Here is a 19,100-nt window from a genome sequence, read left to right as displayed (position 1 = left end):
AAGTAAAACATTTGGAAAAATAATGCATAGAAAGCACTTGCACAGATTAAGAAAATAATTTAAAGGTGTTTAGCAATTAAAGGCAAAAAAAAATACAGTAGAAGTTATCGAGTCATAAGTTCCACATGAATGCACTGCTAACTCATTTCTACAAGTCGGTCAATTTAGAGAAAACAGAACTAATGAAATTGTCTGAGTTGTGGCACAATGCTGATTTTTCATCCTATTCAATTTTAAAAAAATAAACCAAATAACCCGGTCAGGCAGAAATGGCATTTTTTTGCTTGAATTACAATTAGAGCATATCGATAATACTGTAGCTACATCTCTGTAACAGGTTCGGAAGGAAGACACAGCCGGACAAAGAAGTGATTGGAGAACAGTTTACTCTTAATAGTGTAACAAGAATACACGAATGTAAAACAACAACAAATGAAACTGAACAGGAACGATTTATAATCACCTATAGACCTCTTATTGTTATGACCTTGAGAGATATATTAAAATAAAACTTCAGCTCCCTACACAGAATCCTCCACGTCCTCAGCACTCGTAACTCATCCTTATACGCCACACCTACCATAACTTCCCATCATCCCCCAAACCGTTCAGAAACCCCACCTCCTTTTCCAGCTCCTCTGTTCATGGTACCACCCGTTTTCTTCCTTCTACTGTCAATCATTTCTCCGTGCCGCTGTCCACCCTTCCTGCTAGACTCAAGGGTCATTTAACTGCCAGGCTTCACTCTGGTTGGGATGCCTGGAACAGGGGAGAGTCCCGAGGCTTTGGAAAACATCTTGTATCACCCCAGTCCCAAAGGTATCACGTCCTAGTGAGTTGAATGACTTTCGGCCTGTTGCTCTGACATCACATGTGATGAAGACCATGGAGAGGCTGCTGCTTCACCACCTTAGGCCACAGGTTCAACACGCCCTTGACCCTCTGCAGTTTGCATATCAGGAGAAGGTGGGAGCGGAAGATGCCATCATCTATATGCTACACCGATCCCTCTCTCACTTGGACAGAGGCAGTGGTGCTGTAAGAATTATGTTTCTAGACTTCTCTAGCGCCTTCAACACAATCCAACCTCTGCTCCTTAGGGACAAGCTGACAGAGATGGGATTAGATTCATACCTAGTGGCATGGATCGTGGACTATCTTAAAGACAGACCTCAGTATGTGCGTCTTGGGAACTGCACGTCTGACATTGTGGTCAGCAACACAGGAGCGCCACAAGGGACTGTACTTTCTCCGGTCCTGTTCAGCCTATATACATCGGACTTCCAATACAACTCGGAGTACTGCCATGTGCAAAAGTTCGCTGATGACACTGCTATCGTGGGCTGCATCAGGAATGGGCTGGAGGAGGAGTATAGGGACCTAATCAATGACTTTGTTAAATGGTCCGACTCAAACCACCTACACCTGAACACCAGCAAAACCAAGGAGCTGGTGGTGGATTTTAGGAGGCCCAGACCCCTCATAGACCCAGTGATCATCAAAGGTGACTGTGTGCAGATGGTGCAGACCTATAAATATCTGGGAGTGCAGCTGGATGATAAATTAGACTGGACTGCCAATACTGATGCGCTGTGCAAGAAAGGACAAAGCCGGTTATACTTCCTTAGAAGGCTGGCTTCCTTCAACATCTGCAATAAGATGCTGCAGATGTTCTATCAAACAGTTGTGGCGAGCGCCCTCTTCTACGCAGTGGTGTGCTGGGGAGGCAGCATTAAGAGGAAAGACGCCTCACGCCTGGACAAACTGGTGAGGAAGGCAAGCTCTATTGTTGGCATGGAGCTGGACAGTTTAAGATCTGTGGCAGAGCGAAGGGCGCTCAGCAGGCTCCTATCAATTATGGAGAATCCACTGCATCCACTAAATAATGTCATCTCCAGACAGAAGAGCAGCTTCAGCGACAGACTGCTGTCACTGTCCTGCTCCACAGACAGATTGAGGAGATCGTTCCTCCCCCAAACTATGCGACTCTTTAATTCCACCAGGGGGGGTAAACGTTAATATTTAACATTATACATAGTTATTGTCTGTTTTTTTCACCTGTATTATTATCATTCTTTAATTTAATATTATTTATTGTATCAGTATGCTGCTGCTGAAGAATGTGAATTTCCCATTGGGATTAATAAAGTATCTATCTATCTATCTATCTATCTATCTATCTATCTATCTATCTATCTATCTATCTATCTATCTATCTATCTATCTACAATATGTTCATTTTGCACTTTATTTCCATGAAAGATTTTGTTGACCTTTATTATTTTTTTTCTTTTGCAGACCAGGTAACAAATGAATGGTTAAAAAGCTGTGACACCACTATGGGGCATGCCAGCCACCCAACCCGACACAGACAGACACAAGAGGCACACTTGGAAGAACCCACGCTATTTATTTTATAGGCTCAGTCCTTTTCTTTTCCTTTCTTTATTTCTTCTCTCTTCTGCCAGCTCCACTCCTCCCTTCACAAGCTCTGTCCTCCACCTCCCGACTCTGGATCCCAGAATGGAGGTGGCCCCTTTCATAGTTCACCCAGATGTTCTCCAGGAGCTCCACGACGATCTTTCTGCAGCACTTCCACCACACCCAGGACTCTGGGATTGTCCATGCACCTCCTGGCTTTGCCCATGGTCACCAAAAGGGTTGAGCTTCCAAGCTCCAGTCCTGTGGCCCCAATGCAAACCAGGGGGGCTGCCCTCTCCTGTCCCGGGGGAGGTATTGCCTCTCTCCCAGTCGGTCGATCTTCCAGGAGCCCCAGCCATCCGCCACAAAGCATATCTCTGAATAACCTGACCAGAAACCCACGTGAACGCTCTGAAGTGGAAAGGCGAAAAGTCACAAGTCAGAGCTCTGAATAGTCAGAGAGCGTGTGAATGCAGCATTAGTATTGCCATGATGGCCGCCGAAACTATGTGATCAGGCAAATGTCACAAAACTAACAAAGAATTTCATTTTGCAGACAAATTTTGTAATTGTGAAATGCAAAACTGACTAAAAATTTTAACTTTTTTTTTTGGGGTGGAAAACAAGGAATGCCACTCCATAAAGTCTCACTTACATTTCCATGTTTACCAGTGTTCTTTTCTGCAGCAGTGTAACGCATGTAAAATGTCACACATTACTAATGTCAATACTTTTATGCCTCTCGTTCACATTACCGTGTGTAATGAGCTTTTTAAGAATATAACATGCTGAATATTTTCTACACAAAGACACACTAAAACCCACCATTATGTACAGGGTAGCCCATATTTATGTATTGTGGCAGGAGGCTGGGAACTATATGTCCCCTGGGCCATGAGGGGGAAACCACCCTGGATAGCAAGGGGACCACTGGGAAGTAGCAGGGATGCTCAAACCCGTGGGGGGCCTGTGCCTACCACCAGGGGGCGCCCCAAGCCTCATAAAGCCCGAGAGATCTACACTTCCACGGCACCTGGGAAGATGGAGGAAGGACCTTCCAGCAACGCCCGGAGTGCTTCCGAGTGCTCATGCGGCACTTCTGCCACACCAGGAAGTGCCACCGGAAGAGCATCAGCAAGCACCTGGAGCACGTCCGGGTGACTATAAAGGGAGCCGCCTTCCTACAGTCATGGAGCTGGAGTCGGGAGCTGGAGGAGGACAAAGCTCCAGTGACAGGTGGAAAAGAGGCGGCCCACGGACATTGAAAGGCCCGAGGAAGGGTGTTGTGGTACAGGAGCACTGCACTTGTGTTTGGGGACACTTGTTCAATAAAGGGCATGTGTTTTATGAACTGTCGGTGTCCGTTTGGTTGTGTCTGGGCTGAACATCTCACAGTATGTATATGATCGAAAAGGCGTTATTGTCAGGAAACTACCAATGTTATTATCAAGTAACATAATGGAACACCAACATTACGAACCTTAAATGTGTTTTCATCCCCTGTTCTCCATGGCGTGGTCCACCAATGTGTCATCGATACACGCCGGAAGACAAAGAGCACCGTCGTCACAGGCAGCTTGGCACATCTGTACTGGTATCCTCTGAAATTCTTCTATGATAGCTGCATGTAGCTCAACCACATTGTGAATGCGATGTTGGTACACCTTGTCTTTTAGGTAACCCCACAGGAAAAAGTCTGGTGGGGTCAAATCGGGAGACCAAGCTGACCATTCCACAGGCCCGCGTCGGTCGATCCAGGGTTGCGGGAACATTTTGCTCAACCACTGTTGCACTGGTATGGCATAGTGTGGTGGTGCCCCATCTTGCTGCCACCACAGATCATCAATGTCCAGTCATTGTTACTCCCATTCTCAGGCTACATAGTGATGCCATTCTCAATACTTTTTGCACAGGAGTTTAAAAGCTACAGCTTGTGAAACGTCATATACATAAAATATGTGCCACCCAATACATTACTGTGCTTTCTTGAAAGGCAAATCTCACTAGATGGGAAGCCACCACATACTTTCTGCACTCTACCTCTCCTACATTACACTTATATCTCTTCAAAAAGGTGTTCTGCAAGGACCAGGAGAGAATAAGACTTCACAACACGCCGTTCTAGGGCAAAATGCAAAACCAAGGCAATTTTGAGCGCCTGCTTCACCATCTCCCCCTAAGATCACCAGTTTTTCCACTTAAGACCCCAACCCTTCTTACATTTCTCTATTATTTAATTTTATAGCTAGTAATAGAGCTACATCCATCTGTCAGGCTCATCTAGAAGAAACCAACAAAATGATAGATATGGGTCAGAACGATGCTTGTCAGATGAGAGACAAAGTAAGGTGTGTGGGACCGATCTACACAGACTGGAGCTTGGGTCTCAACATGTTGTGAGATACTTCACCAGCAGAGAAGCTAGAGCTGGTACAAGAGGTTGAAAAATACATTTATGTAGCTCATCTCACTTCTGTGCTGTACAATGGTCCTAGAATGAGACTTCTCAGCTGGGTGGGTGGTCTGTCTACTAGTCCAGAGTCTTGTCACATGAGGGCCCAGTGAGAATTGTGTGCTGTGCATTTGGAGTTTACACCGTTAAACAAAAGTGTCATGTTGATACAATTTTGTGACAGAGAAGGAAATGCTGACTTCTGTTTACATTTATGGCCTGTTCCAATTACAGTATTCCGCATTTTTTAGAGAAGATAGGCGAGGTGTATGAAAGCATATCAGCTACTGCGGCATACTGACTGATTGTCCCAGAAGGGTACGTTTGGAAAGAATGGGTTTAAATATGTGTGGGAAACTATTACTGCATTTTTTGATGTTAGGCATGCATTGTCTTCAACAGACATCATTCTGTTCCTAAATACACCTGCTACCAAATAACCTTGAACCCCAGGTCTAAGAAATCAGACGAGAAAGATTTAAGTAAGGGCATCCTGGGAAAATGTGAGCAAGCTTGGCACTCGCCTCCAGAAGAGCATCACTTCCATCTAGTCGAGCTTAATGATGTGAGATGTTCTTTCCGGTATTAGTTTCCATCTGTTTCCTGGGGCTTTTCACTGGGCATTGTTGATTGCAGTCTTCTTCATGGCTAAATCTCAAGAAGCTATAAAATGTTGATAGCCCAGCCAGTTTTTAAATATAATGCAAACATCTCAATGAGTTAGACATGTCTCAGCATTACACTTTTGGCAATGTGATCAAAGTCTACCTGTGTTATGGACCAAAACAAAAACCTCCTATTCCTTGCAATAAAAGCAAATCACACTGCTATCAGACATTATAATTGTAGGCAATTACAAGAGGTGTGCAAGATGGAGCAACCACAGGCCTGCAGACAGACAGCTGCAACACTTTCATGTTGGCTTAATGTCTAAAGTTCAGGCCTGAACGTTAGTCACTTGGGCATCAATTAGGAGGCTGCCTTTGAATGTAACAGCTATATTTAAAAGTTAATAATATCTGGGCTGCTAGCAAACAAGTGTGAAATTCAGACCATCGAATAAAATCCAATTTTGCGATTCAAAAATAGTTCAAGAAGGTCCATTGAAATGTAAAAGAAAAAAAATATAGAAGCAGTTTTAGCAGCATTCAGTCCTCATCAGGCAGTGCTTCTAATAAATCCTTCTCTAATCTGACCTGTATAATCTTTCCAAGTATGTTTTATGAAAGCAGGTCGACCCTCGTGATTAAGCAATGAGATCCAGATGGCACCTGAGTTTAAAATGAATGCTGGCTCTACACAGCATATTTTTTTAAAAGGTGTTCTGTCCCTGGGCGGCACGGTGGCACAGTGGTAGCACTGCTGCCTCGCAGTAAGGAGACCTTAGTTTGCTTCCCAGGTCCTCCCTGCGTGGAGTTTGCATGCTCTCCCCGTGTCTGTGTGGGTTTCCTCCGGGTGCTCCGGTTTCCTCCCACAGTCCAAAGACATGCAGGCTAGGTGCATTGGAGATCCTAAATTGTCCCTAGTGTGTGCTTGGTGTGTGTGTGTGTTTGTGTGTGTCCTGTGGTGGGCTGGCACCCTGCCCAGGGTTTGTTTCCTGCCTTGCACCCTGTGTTGGCTGGGATTGGCTCCAGCAGACCCCCGTGACCCTGTAGTTAGGATATAGCGGGATGAATAATGGATAGATGTTCTCTCCCTACACTGTCAGTAATTGTTATTTAATTGCTTACAAACCCACATCACACTTTAAATGCATGGTTCTCGTCTACTTGTGGCTTTTCAGTTTTTGTGCATTTGTCTCAAACTGTAGTGACCAACATCTCCGGGTGATTTCAGTTCCACCTCATTGTACTTCTGAGCAAGTCTTTCATCTGCTCTGTTTTTCACGTTAAGGCAACACACACCCTCGCAGATTAAGTGAAAGCCCAGCTGTTCATTTTTAGTTAGTTTATTCTTATGAAGCACTCCTCAGGGAGGACAGACTCAAAGCATTTCTACAGATTTAGAAATACGAACAGCAACAAAATGTTTTATTAGACTGTGCTGCTTAAACACCAGGAGTCCTTTAGGTTTATTTATAAAGGTTGGCTGATATGTACCGTATATACTCTCATTTAAGTTCTCCCGCAAATAAATCGGGGCTTGATTTTACCGTATAATTTCCCATATTTTATGATGTCGGTCATATAAGTGGAATGTGGAAAATTCACGCTATTGGTCCAAGAAATTATGATATGCTAACGCCCACCTGAGAGAGTAACCACAGAGCACACTGCCTTTTTTATTATGTATTGTGCCTACGTGACCACACAGTAATACCCAAACTATTCCGAAGAGACGTTTGCACTGTTTTGTGTTTTTTGTATCTCACACCCTCATACACCTTTATCGTAAGAGCATCCCTTATCTACAATGGAGAGTTCGATCAGAAGAAAATATGATGCTGGTTTTAAATTAAAAGTCGTTGAAGTGGTGAAAGAAATTGGTGACTGTGCTGCTGCAACAAAATTTGATGTGTCTGAGAAACTGGTGTGAGATTGGAGGAAGCAAGAAGACTGTACGCTGCTATGCTAACAACAATCCATGGATTACAAGTGACATCAAGGGCCTTTTGAACCAGAAGAAAAGGGCTTTTAAAGACGGTGATCAGCATGAGCTCAGGCGCGTGCAGAAGGAACTCCGAGTCCAGCTCAGGGCGGTGAAGGAGCAGTACAGGAGAAAGCTGGAGCAGAAGTTGCAGAATAACAGCATAAAGGAAGTGTGGGATGAGATGAAGATCATCACTGGCTGCAGCTCAAAGCGGGGTACCACCATCGAGAGAGACGTGAAGAGAGCAAACCAAATGAACAACTTCTTTAACAGGTTTGACCACCCTAACCCACTCTCACTCTCACCTCAAAGTATTGCACCCTCCACACATCCTTCTGCTGATACCAGCATAGGAGAGACATCCCCACCCATAATTATAACAGTGCAAGTGAGCAGAGAGCTGAGGAGACTTCGTGCCAGTAAAGCAGCGGGTCCAGATGGAGTATCGCCACGACTGCTGAAGGTCTGTGCATCGGAGCTGGGGGATCCTCTACAGCGCATCTTCAACCTGAGCCTGAAACAGGGGAGAGTCCCGAGGCTTTGGAAAACATCTTGCATCACCCCAGTCCCAAAGGTATCACGTCCTAGTGAGCTGAATGACTTTCGGCCTGTTGCTCTGACATCACATGTGATGAAGACCATGGAGAGGCTACTGCTTCACCACCTTAGGCCACAGGTTCAACACGCCCTCGACCCTCTGCAGTTTGCATGTCAGGAGAAGGTGGGAGCGGAGGATGCCATCATCTATATGCTACACCGATCCCTCTCTCACTTGGACAGAGGCAGTGGTGCTGTAAGAATTATGTTTCTAGACTTCTCTAGCGCCTTCAACACAATCCAACCTCAGCTCCTTAGGGACAAGCTGACAGAGATGGGAGTAGATTCATACCTGGTGGCATGGATCGTGGACTATCTTAAAGACAGACCTCAGTATGTGCGTCTTGGGAACTGCACGTCTGACATTGTGGTCAGCAACACAGGAGCGCCACAGGAGACTGTACTTTCTCCGGTCCTGTTCAGCCTATATACATCGGACTTCCAATACAACTCGGAGTCCTGCCATGTGCAAAAGTTCGCTGATGACACTGCTATCGTGGGCTGCATCAGGAATGGGCTGGAGGAGGAGTATAGGGACCTCATCAATGACTTTGTTAAATGGTGCGACTCAAACCACCTACACCTGAACACCAGCAAAACCAAGGAGCGGGTGGTGGATTTTAGGAGGCCCAGACCCCTCATAGACCCTGTGATCATCAGAGGTGACTGTGTGCAGATGGTGCAGACCTATAAATATCTGGGAGTGCAGCTGGATGATAAATTAGACTGGACTGCCAATACTGATGCGCTGTGCAAGAAAGGACAGAGCCGGTTATACTTCCTTAGAAGGCTGGCGTCCTTCAACATCTGCAATAAGATGCTGCAGATGTTCTGTCAGACAGTTGTGGCGAGCGTCCTCTTCTACGCGGTGGTGTGCTGGGGAGGCAGCATAAAGAGGAAAGACGCCTCACGCCTGGACAAACTGGTGAGGAAGGCAGGCTCTGTTGTTGGCATGGAGCTGGACGGTTTAACATCTGTGGCAGAGCGAAGGGCGCTCAGCAGGCTCCTATCAATTATGGAAAATCCACTGCATCCACTAAATAGTGTCATCTCCAGACAGAAGAGCAGCTTCAGCGACAGACTGCTGTCACTGTCCTGCTCCACAGACAGATTGAGGAGATCGTTCCTCCCCCAAACTATACGACTCTTTAATTCCATCCGGGGGGGTAAACGTTAACATTTAACATTATACATAGTTATTGTCTGTTTTTCACCTGCATTATTATCATTCTTTAATTTAATATTATTTATTGTATCAGTATGCTGCTGCTGAAGAATGTGAATTTCCCATTGGGATTAATAAAGTATCTATCTATCTATCTATCTATCTATCTATCTATCTATCTATCTATCTATCTATCTATCTATCTAATAAATAACTGTCGTATTTTTGAACGGGTATATAAGTCGGGGTCTGATTTTATGATTGATTTTTTGGGTTTCAAGACCTGAATTATACGCGAGTATATACGGTAATCCATATCAGGCTAACAAAAGGTATGCCTTGAGATGTTCAATCCAGTGGACAGCAGATAGGAGGAAAATGAAAGCTGCAGGAACAGTGTGTCTACATTGTTTTATTCCTGAATCCCAAAGATATGCATGCTTATGGCCTGTCACGTTACACGACTTTTCCACTGATTTCCGTTTTCAGACTTCATTTGTATAATCTTATTGAGTTGGAGGCTGTCACAGCATGCTCCCATGACCAACCTTCATGTAGTCTGACATAATCAATTCAAGCAGTCTGTGACTCGCCCCACAAAATTAAACAGGGTTGGTGTTAAGTTGCAGGAGACAGCGCTCTGTATGCAAGAATGAAGAACCAATGAGTGCTCAGTCAGAAGTACAACATGTACAATGCAGCCATGAAGAATAAGGACTGTGGGTGTTTTGGACCTCGCGCACGGATGTCCGTCTGGTATCTCATGTTTTATGTACCATGACAGAATGACAAAATGAGAAAATTGTGGCGAACCTTACTGTATTTGAAAGGCCTTTCTATAGCACTGTCTCTGTCAGGCAGCACATTATTAGCTGTCAGAAAAAAAGATAAGCTCACAACACTTTGGAAAGGTGAAACTATACTGGAAAGTTGTCACAGAGTCGCATCATTTGTCATACACTGCTCTTTCTAGTCCTGTAATCTGACATGCTTAGGCAATAAGATGAACAACTGCAGTTGTAACGTATGACATCCCCTCTGGCTGGAAGTCACGTAATGAGCCACTAACATTATATTAATCAACAATCCCCAATCCATTATTGATCCTGGAAGTCTTAAGTTATGAGGCCACAGCACTAACTCCGGGGATACCTTGACACAAGCAGGGTGAATTTAATGGCCTCCTTTTACTACTTTACAAAATATTATGCTCTCATTTTTGGCAGGTTAATTTTATAATCACCATCACTAAAAAAGCAACCACCAAAATAATTTCCCCAGTTACTGAAATGAGAGACAGAAAGTGCTGCTCACTTGTCCAGGGTACGTCCAAGTGAAGTCCACGTCTACTTCTGGTTCACCGAGGATGGTACAGGTGACGTTGATGTTATCACCACCCCTCACCAAGGTGGAGGAAGCTTCAATTGTTACAGATGGAGGACCACTTGGAACTGAAGAAAAAAAAAAAAAAACAATCTTCAGTTAAATTAATTTCTCAAGGACAATTTGCAGGTGAGGATGCAAGATGCAACAACATGAAGGCATTTTTTGATGTCCAGCAGGCACAGTGTGAACAATATTTATCCATCCATCCATCCATCCATCCATTCATCCATTATCCATCCTGCTATATCCTAACTACAGGGTCACAGGGGTCTGCTGGAGCCAATCCCAGCCAACACAGGGCACAAGGCGCACTGCAGAATATTTATGTAGATGGAAATGTTTAAAGGTTATGGTTATGGTGAACACCTGAGTGTTTTTCTCTGAGAAAAGTAAATATTTCATTGATGTTTTGTGGAATAATGAATATTATGTGCCCTTTTTCCTCAGCAATTCTTACCTGTAAGGTGGGGAACAGTACATTTTGAACGAATGCTGCATGTTACGATTATTGGGGTAGCATTTACAAATCCCATGTAAAACACTCCAGAAGGAGCACAGATAGGGATGAAGATTTGAAGCACAAAACAAAAATTGTGGAAATATGTTCTGTAATAAAGTTAAGTGTCACAAGACAGACCATCAGGCTTTGCCACCTGTTATGATCTGGGAATTTTTTGCACATGCGGAGTCTATGTTTGCACATATTTTGTGATTATGACTATCATTTTAATTCATATTTTGTGCCACAAGTTTGTGTTTTGCTTTTGCTTACAGACGTCACCTTATTGGTTGACTGGGCTGCTTGCTACCATGTGACGAGTATTTGTCATGGCTATGATGTCACAAGCCATTTTCTGTTTAACCTTCCTCTTGTGTTAGGGTCTGCACTGACCCGTTTTAAATTTTAAATGCATACAAGAATCACATAAATTTGTTTATTGCATCAAGGCTTTTTGACTTTGTCAGGAACCTCTATTTCAACAAAATCCACCAAGGGTGGAACTCAACCAAAAAAAACAAGCGGAGACTGTTTCTTGAGGAGTTGGGAAATTCCCTTGTCAAGCCACACATTAGGCGAAGGGAACGGGTACCCCGAGACCCAGATGCTGCAGCCTTTGTCAGACAGCTGCAGAGCTCACCCAGCACTCCATCCTCACCATCAGCAACACAGAGAGAATCTGCATCAGCATCCTCCTCAGCCAGCCCTGCCTCAACACCAACCGAAACAGCCCCAACCCCAGTCAGGCCGCCTGATTCGAAAAGAAAGAGGTGTCAGACCTGCCCAAGCAGTAAGGACAGAAAGACAAATGTATTGTGTTTCAACTGCAAGAAATATCTCTGCAAAGAACACTCAAAAAGTGTCACTTTTTGCCACACATGCCTCTAAACACACACATACACAAGCATGTTCTTGCACACAGAGGTTTTTACTCTGATTTAGCTTTGTATTAGTTTTGGAACTTGTAATTGATTTCTATTTGTTTGATTTTCTTGATTGGTTTTTGTTTATTTGACCATGCAAATATATATTTTGTGTCATGACCTGTTCTGCTTTTCATTTTTTTCAGTTTATATTAAAGTTCTATTGCTGAAAAAAATATTTTTTTGCCTTTTCTTGATGTAAATATCTATGGGTCGAAATTGACCCGTAACACCATAGATGTCACTTTAGTTATTAATATTAAAATGAAAAAATAAATAAAACAAATTTATTTAAGAGATGTGTTCTATACCCCTCAGTATTAGTCAGGTAACACAAGAACCTTTTATTTATTAATATGATTCTCTTGAGGTTCATTTTACCATTTTTTTAAATTGAAATCAAGGGGTATACTGACAAAAAAAGGCCCAGAGGCCCACACCAAAAGTATTAAAACCAACATTTTCATGGATAAGGAAGCCTAACAAGGTAACCAAGAGATGAGAAACAAATTGGATGATAGCTTATTGTTTTTAGTGTATTTTATAGCTGATTTAATACACGGGTCAAAACCGACCCGTTAACATAAGAGATGATAACAGAAAGCTAACACAAGAGGAAGGTTAAGATGGTGGTGGCCATCAGTAGTGTCCAAATTTCTGGATTGATCTTAAAAAAACCTTTGCATATTAGTAATTAGGGCGGCACGGTGGCGCAGTGGGTAGCGCTGCTGCCTCGCAGTTGGGAGATCTAGGGACCTGGGTTCGATTCCCGGGCCCTCCCTGCGTGGAGTTTGCATGTTCTCCCCGTGTCTGCGTGGGTTTCCTCCGGGCGCTCCGGTTTCCTCCCACAGTCCAAAGACATGCAGGTTAGGTGGATTGGCGATTCTAAATTGGCCCTAGTGTGTGCTTGGTGTGTGGGTGTGTTTGTGTGTGTCCTGCGGTGGGTTGGCACCCTGCCCAGGATTGTTTCCTGCCTTGTGCCCTGTGTTGGCTGGGATTGGCTCCAGCAGACCCCCGTGACCCTGTGTTCGGATTCAGCGGGTTGGAAAATGGATGGATGGATATTAGTAATTACAAAATCTATTTAGGTAGTTAGGACATTTCATATGTTTCTTTTTAATTTTGATTTTGTTTTGTCACTGCTTTTCTCATCTCTCTAGCTTTTTGAACCCTGCTTTGCTTTCTGGTTTATGATCATTCTCATCTCGCAGTCCTATAACATTTTAGCCTGCCATTCATTACTGGGCAGAACATCAGCATGATGCTGGTCTACACTGTTGAGTTCCAATACAATTTCTAATTTCAAGAAAATTTCCATTAGCCAATTTTTCTTTATGATTCAAATGACTGCTTGGACCAGGATGATGAGCATTATCTGATCTGCAAAAAAAAAACCCAGACAAAGAGCTCTTATTCAGAGAGGGGGAGCTCCACCTAATGAGAGATAATCCCATCATTGAGGCCACCTTGTCTTCTCAACACTATGCTTACAGAAATGTCATTCCCTTAATGGTCTCTCCTAATGGTCACGTGTGCCATTAGGAAAGCTTTTTGAAACATGAAGACTACTTGGATGGCCAGCCGGGCTCCATTACTTGAAACCTAACAAGCACTATCTATAGCACTGATGTGCAATGAAGCCTAACAAGGCACTATAATTGTCATTGGCTTAATGCCATATCATGGTCAGGAATGTCATATGGCTAGTGGTGCACAGGGATCAGTGAAATGAAATACTTCACAATTAAATCTGCAAGCAAACTGTATTTTATTAGGCCATTGACAAAAAAAGAAATGTGCATTTTGTCTGTCTGGGAACATTAAATCTGCATGCTTCTACCTCTCAGTTAGTATTTAAAAGAAGATCTCCACTTAAAAAAAATATCATTGGACTCATTTCCTGTGATATGCAGGCATTTTGTTGATGTCTTCTGGTAGTACAATCCTCAACTTTGTTAATTATGCAATTCTAAAGATGCATCAGGGGCAGAAAAGAATCTTGAAATTGCACAGCACTTGGAGAGTCCGTATCCTCAACCTCTTGTGCAGGAATCAAGACACAGGATGGGGTTGGTTGCTAGATAACAGTGAGGGTGGGGTGCCTTTCAGTTTCTTTCAAGAAATCCCAGTTATGTGTGTGATGGTATACATTAGTATGTCTTCCTGTAGAAGATATGCAACATGTCACATTTATTTCAAAAACGCACTGCCTCCATAGTGATGTGAATGAGAGGTATAAATACTGTAGAATTAAATTTACTGGTGTACAACATATTATATGCATTATGATCACTGCAGAAGTGTGAACAAGGATTTAGGGGGGCAGCATTCCTTGCTTACCACCCATAAAAAAAAAAAAACTTAATATCTCAAAAAACTCTCTTTAGTGAGTTTCGCATTTCCCAATTGTAAAATCATCCACAAAAGAGTTTAGTGTCAGTTTTGTGAAACCTTATACAAATCAAATATTGACTATTTATCTCCTCACTTTCTGGTGCACATCCTACTTATTTACTTTATTTCAATTAAACTGTGAAATTTTTTCTCAGTGCCTTGTGTATGCAATTACTGGATTTATACAGTGCATTCCACATTTTGTTATGTTACAGCCTTATTCCAAAATGGATTAAATTCATTTTTTTCCTCAGAATTCTACACACAACACCCCATAATGACAACATGAAAAAAGTTTACTTGAGATTTTTGCAAATTTATTAAAAATAAAAAAACTGAGAAAGCACATGTACATAAGTATTCACAGCCTTTGCCATGAAGCTCAAAATTGAGCTCAGGTGCATCCTGTTTCCCCTGATCATCCTTGAGATGTTTCTGCAGCTTAATTGGAGTCCACCTGTGGTAAATTCAGAGGACTGGACATGATTTGGAAAGGCACACACCTGTCTATATAAGGTCCCACAGTTGACAGTTCATGTCAGAGCACAAACCAAGCATGAAGTCAAAGGAATTGTCTGTAGACCTCCGAGACAGGATTGTCTTGAGGCACAAATCTGGGGAAGGTTACAGAAAAATTTCTGCTGGTTTGAAGGTCCCAATGAGCACAGTGGCCTCCATCATCCGTAAGTGGAAGAAGTTCGAAACCACCAGGACTCTTCCTAGAGCTGGCCGGCCATCTAAACTGAGCGATCGGGGGAGAAGGGCCTTAGTCAGGGAAGTGACCAAGAACCCGATGGTCACTCTGTCAGAGCTCCAGAGGTCCTCTGTGGAGAGAGGAGAACCTTCCAGAAGGACAACCATCTCTGCAGCAATCCACCAATCAGGCCTGTATGGTAGAGTGGCCAGACGGAAGCCACTCCTTAGTAAAAGGCACATGGCAGCCCGCCTGGAGTTTGCCAAAAGGCACCTGAAGGACTCTCAGACCATGAGAAAGAAAATTCTCTGGTCTGATGAGACAAAGATTGAACTCTTTGGTGTGAATGCCAGGCGTCACTTTTGGAGGAAACCAGGTACCACTCATCTCCAGGCCAATACCATCCCTACAGTGAAGCATGGTGGTGGCAGCATTATGCTGTGGGGATGTTTTTCAGTGGCAGGGACTGGGATACTAGTCAGGATAAAGGGAAAGATGACTGCAGCAATGTACAGAGACATCCTGGATGAAAACCTGCTCCAGAGCGCTCTTGACCTCAGACCGGGGCGACGGTTCATCTTTCAGCAGGACAACGACCCTAAGCACACAGCCAAGATATCAAAGGAGTGGCTTCAGGACAACTCTGTGAATGTTCTTGAGTGGCCCAGCCAGAGCCCAGACTTGAATCCGATTGAACATCTCTGGAGAGATCTTAAAATGGCTGTGCACTGACGCTTCCCATCCAACCTGATGGAGCCTGAGAGGTGCTACAAAGAGAAATGGGCGAAACTGGCCAAGGATAGGTGTGCCAAGCTTGAGGCATCATATTCAACAAGACTTGAGGCTGTAATTGCTGCCAAAGGTGCATCGACAAAGTATTGAGCAAAGGCTGTGAATACTTATATACATGTGATTTCTCAGTTTTTTTATTTTTAATAAATTTGCAAAAACCTCAAGTAAACTTTTTTCATGTTGTCATTATGGGATGTTGTGTGTAGAATTCTGAGGAAAAAAATGAATTTAATCCATTTTGGAATAAGGCTGTAACATAACAAATGTGGAAAAAGTGATGCGCTGTGAATACTTTCCAGATGCACTGTATATCAACATATTTATGATTTGAGGGAATTAGTGATATCATGCACCCTATGCATGCTGGGATAGACTTCAGCCTCCACTTGGCCCTGCTCAGTGCTATGTGGTCTTAGGAAATTGTATGGTGTGTTCTAATTTACAATTTCAAAGGTGTATTTTGAATTTAAATTGATTGCATCCACCCAGCCTTGAATTTTCCTAACCTGCTTATCTAGGGCAGAGTTTTGAGGCATCTGGAGCCTAACTCAGCAGTCATCACGTGCAAGGCAGGAACAACACCTGGGTAGTCAGCCAGTCCATCACAGGGTGAACACACACACACACACACACTAAATTGATTACATTCAGCTCTCCATTAAGACAAACTTGTAATTTGGGAACATAGAACCATAAAGACACTGTGCTGCTGCCTTCTTAAGAGGACAGTCCATTATGTGGAGATGTTTGCCAAGCAATTTGTACCTGTGGAGTCAGACCCTTGCACAGATAACCATAGGCAGCCATCTTCAATCCAACAGTCAAGCCAATCATGGTATAATGAGAAACAAAGTTCTTCTTCCAAACACTCTTCTAAATAGATGGTTCAGTTAAGGAGTACACAAACCTAGATGTAGTAATTTGCCATTGTGTTCTCAGAAGAACTGAATAACTTCTTTATTAAATGTAAATAAGTGGTGAAAATCAAACCAAGGAACTTTTCAGGTCTTTCCACACCTAAGGCATGTTAACAATTCTATTCTGACTTTTGAAGTAAACAATTCACTTTGATGATAAACACATGTTGATTAGGATTCAAGAAAACAAGAATAAGTGTAGTTAAAGTTGAACAGCTCAGCTGTGACTCTTCCAGATGTAAACCGCAAGTTGGTCTGGGAGGTAAATTCAGGCCGTCTCTTTGCCGTGTCACACAAATAACGATTTGTCTTCCTAGTTCACTGAGGCTGTTTGCTGCTCCTTCCCATTGCAATGAAGAAGAATGTCAGTGATTGGCAGCATTGGCCCTGTTCAGTTATCTCGTTCCAAGTGATATGGCTTAAAAGAGACATATTTTGAGGTGGTTTAGTTATCACAGCCTTATCCGTGCTCTTTTGTGACATCCACAGATAGTAAGGTAGTCGCTCCTCATTGGGCAGCTCTCTAACATTATGTATGACAGATATTTTCATTATTATGCTGTGATTTGTATTATCGTGTATAAATTATATTATACTCTGTGACTGACTGGCACCCTTTCTAGGTGTTGCTCCTGTCTGTCCTGTGACCCTGCCCTGAATAATAAGTGAGTTATGAAAATGGATGGATACTAAATTGGTGTGTAGCATAAGCATATAGCCACCACAAACAAACCACCTGGATTGGCACCTGAATGCAGTGGGTGACACCTCAGCACCACACTCAATAATGTGAGTTTTTTTACGGTGGCCAGAGTACCAATCCTGCCATCAGCCCCCAAGTTTTCCCTGCAGGGCTGGATGGACGTTGATGTCATAACCGGGACAAAGCAATTGCAAGTTAAGGGCTTTGCTCAGGGGCCCAACGGAGTAGAGTCACTTCTGGAGTTTACGGGATTCGAAAGGTTGCCGGTGCAGATCCCTAACCTCAGAGCCACCACTAACACATTACACTAGGTTAATTGATTGGCTGGTAAGAAGGACAATGGAAGGAGATTATTTTTAAAGAAAATTTATAAATAATCGCATGCATGCTTGTCTTTACATTTTTTCAAATACGGTTTGTATTTTTGAGGCTGTTGTAGTTTGGGTCTGGGATTGTTGCTGTTTTTATTGCCGTTCACTTTGTTTTATAAAATAACTAGCTGTCCCTCGTGGCTCTGCCCACAAAGCAGTGAAAAAGGACAAAGTTTAAAAATCAAACAGGTATCACTAGCTAGTAGGGGGGAGGTACGCTACAACATGTGGCGAGAGATACAGCAACTCAAACGGAGGCTGGCGCTTGAGTGAGGAGGGCCCTGCCCGGCTCCTTACTCCTGATGTCACGCTTCACCCTGCCCTCGGCCCACATTCTCTGTCTCGGATTAGCGCGAATAAATCGCTCTTAGATAGATAGATAGATAGATAGATAGATAGATAGATAGATAGATAGATAGATAGATAGATAGATAGATAGATAGATAGATAGATAGATAGATAGATAGATAGATAGATAGATAGATAGATAGATAGATAGATAGATAGATAGATAGATAGATACTTTATTAATCCCAAGGGGAAATTCACATACTCCAGCAGCAGCATACTGATACAAAAAAACAATATTAAATTAAAGAGTAATAAAAATGCAGGTAAAAACAGACAATAACTTTGAATAATGTTAATGTTTACCCCGCGGGTGGAATTGAAGAGTCGCATAGTTTCAGGGAGGAACGATCTCCTAAGTCTGTCAGTGGAGCAGGACAGTGACAGCAGTCTGTCGCTGAAGCTGCTCTTCTGTCTGGAGATGATACTGCTTAGTGGATGCAGTGGATTCTCCATAACTGATAGGAGCCTGCTGAGCGCCCGTTGCTCTGCCACGGATGTCAAACTGTCCAGCTCTATGCCAACAATAGATCCTGCCTTCCTCACCAGTTTGTCCAGGCGTGAGGCGTCCTTCTTCTTAATGCTGCCTCCCCAACACACCATGGCATAGAAGAGGGCGCTCACCACAACCGTCTGATAGAACATCTCCAGCATCTTATTGCAGATGTTGAAGGATGCCAGCCTTCTAAGGAAGTATAACCGGCTCTGTCCTTTCTTACACAGAGCATCAGTATTGGCAGTCCAGTCCAATTTATCATCCAGCTGCACTCCCAGGTATTTATAGGTCTTCACCCTCTGCACACAGTCACCTCTGATGATCACGGGGTCCATGAGGGGTCTGGGCCTCCT

General features: G+C 43.3%; 1 protein-coding gene across 1 annotated transcript in view; it reads right to left on the bottom strand.

The window, feature by feature from the left end:
* The window catches only part of pdgfrl (platelet-derived growth factor receptor-like), a 104,183-nt gene that overhangs the window by 18,262 nt on the left and 66,821 nt on the right, over nucleotides 1-19,100 (bottom strand). Inside the window, exon 5 of the mRNA XM_028802075.2 lies at nucleotides 10,539-10,675. Coding sequence (XP_028657908.1) covers nucleotides 10,539-10,675 — 137 coding nt within the window. The remainder of the gene's footprint in view (nucleotides 1-10,538; nucleotides 10,676-19,100) is intronic.

This window comes from Erpetoichthys calabaricus, chromosome 5 (genome assembly GCF_900747795.2).
Source record: "Erpetoichthys calabaricus chromosome 5, fErpCal1.3, whole genome shotgun sequence".
Lineage (NCBI taxonomy): Eukaryota > Metazoa > Chordata > Cladistia > Polypteriformes > Polypteridae > Erpetoichthys > Erpetoichthys calabaricus.
The sequence above is the reverse complement of the archived record's forward strand: the minus strand, read 5'-3'. Positions and strand labels throughout refer to the sequence as shown.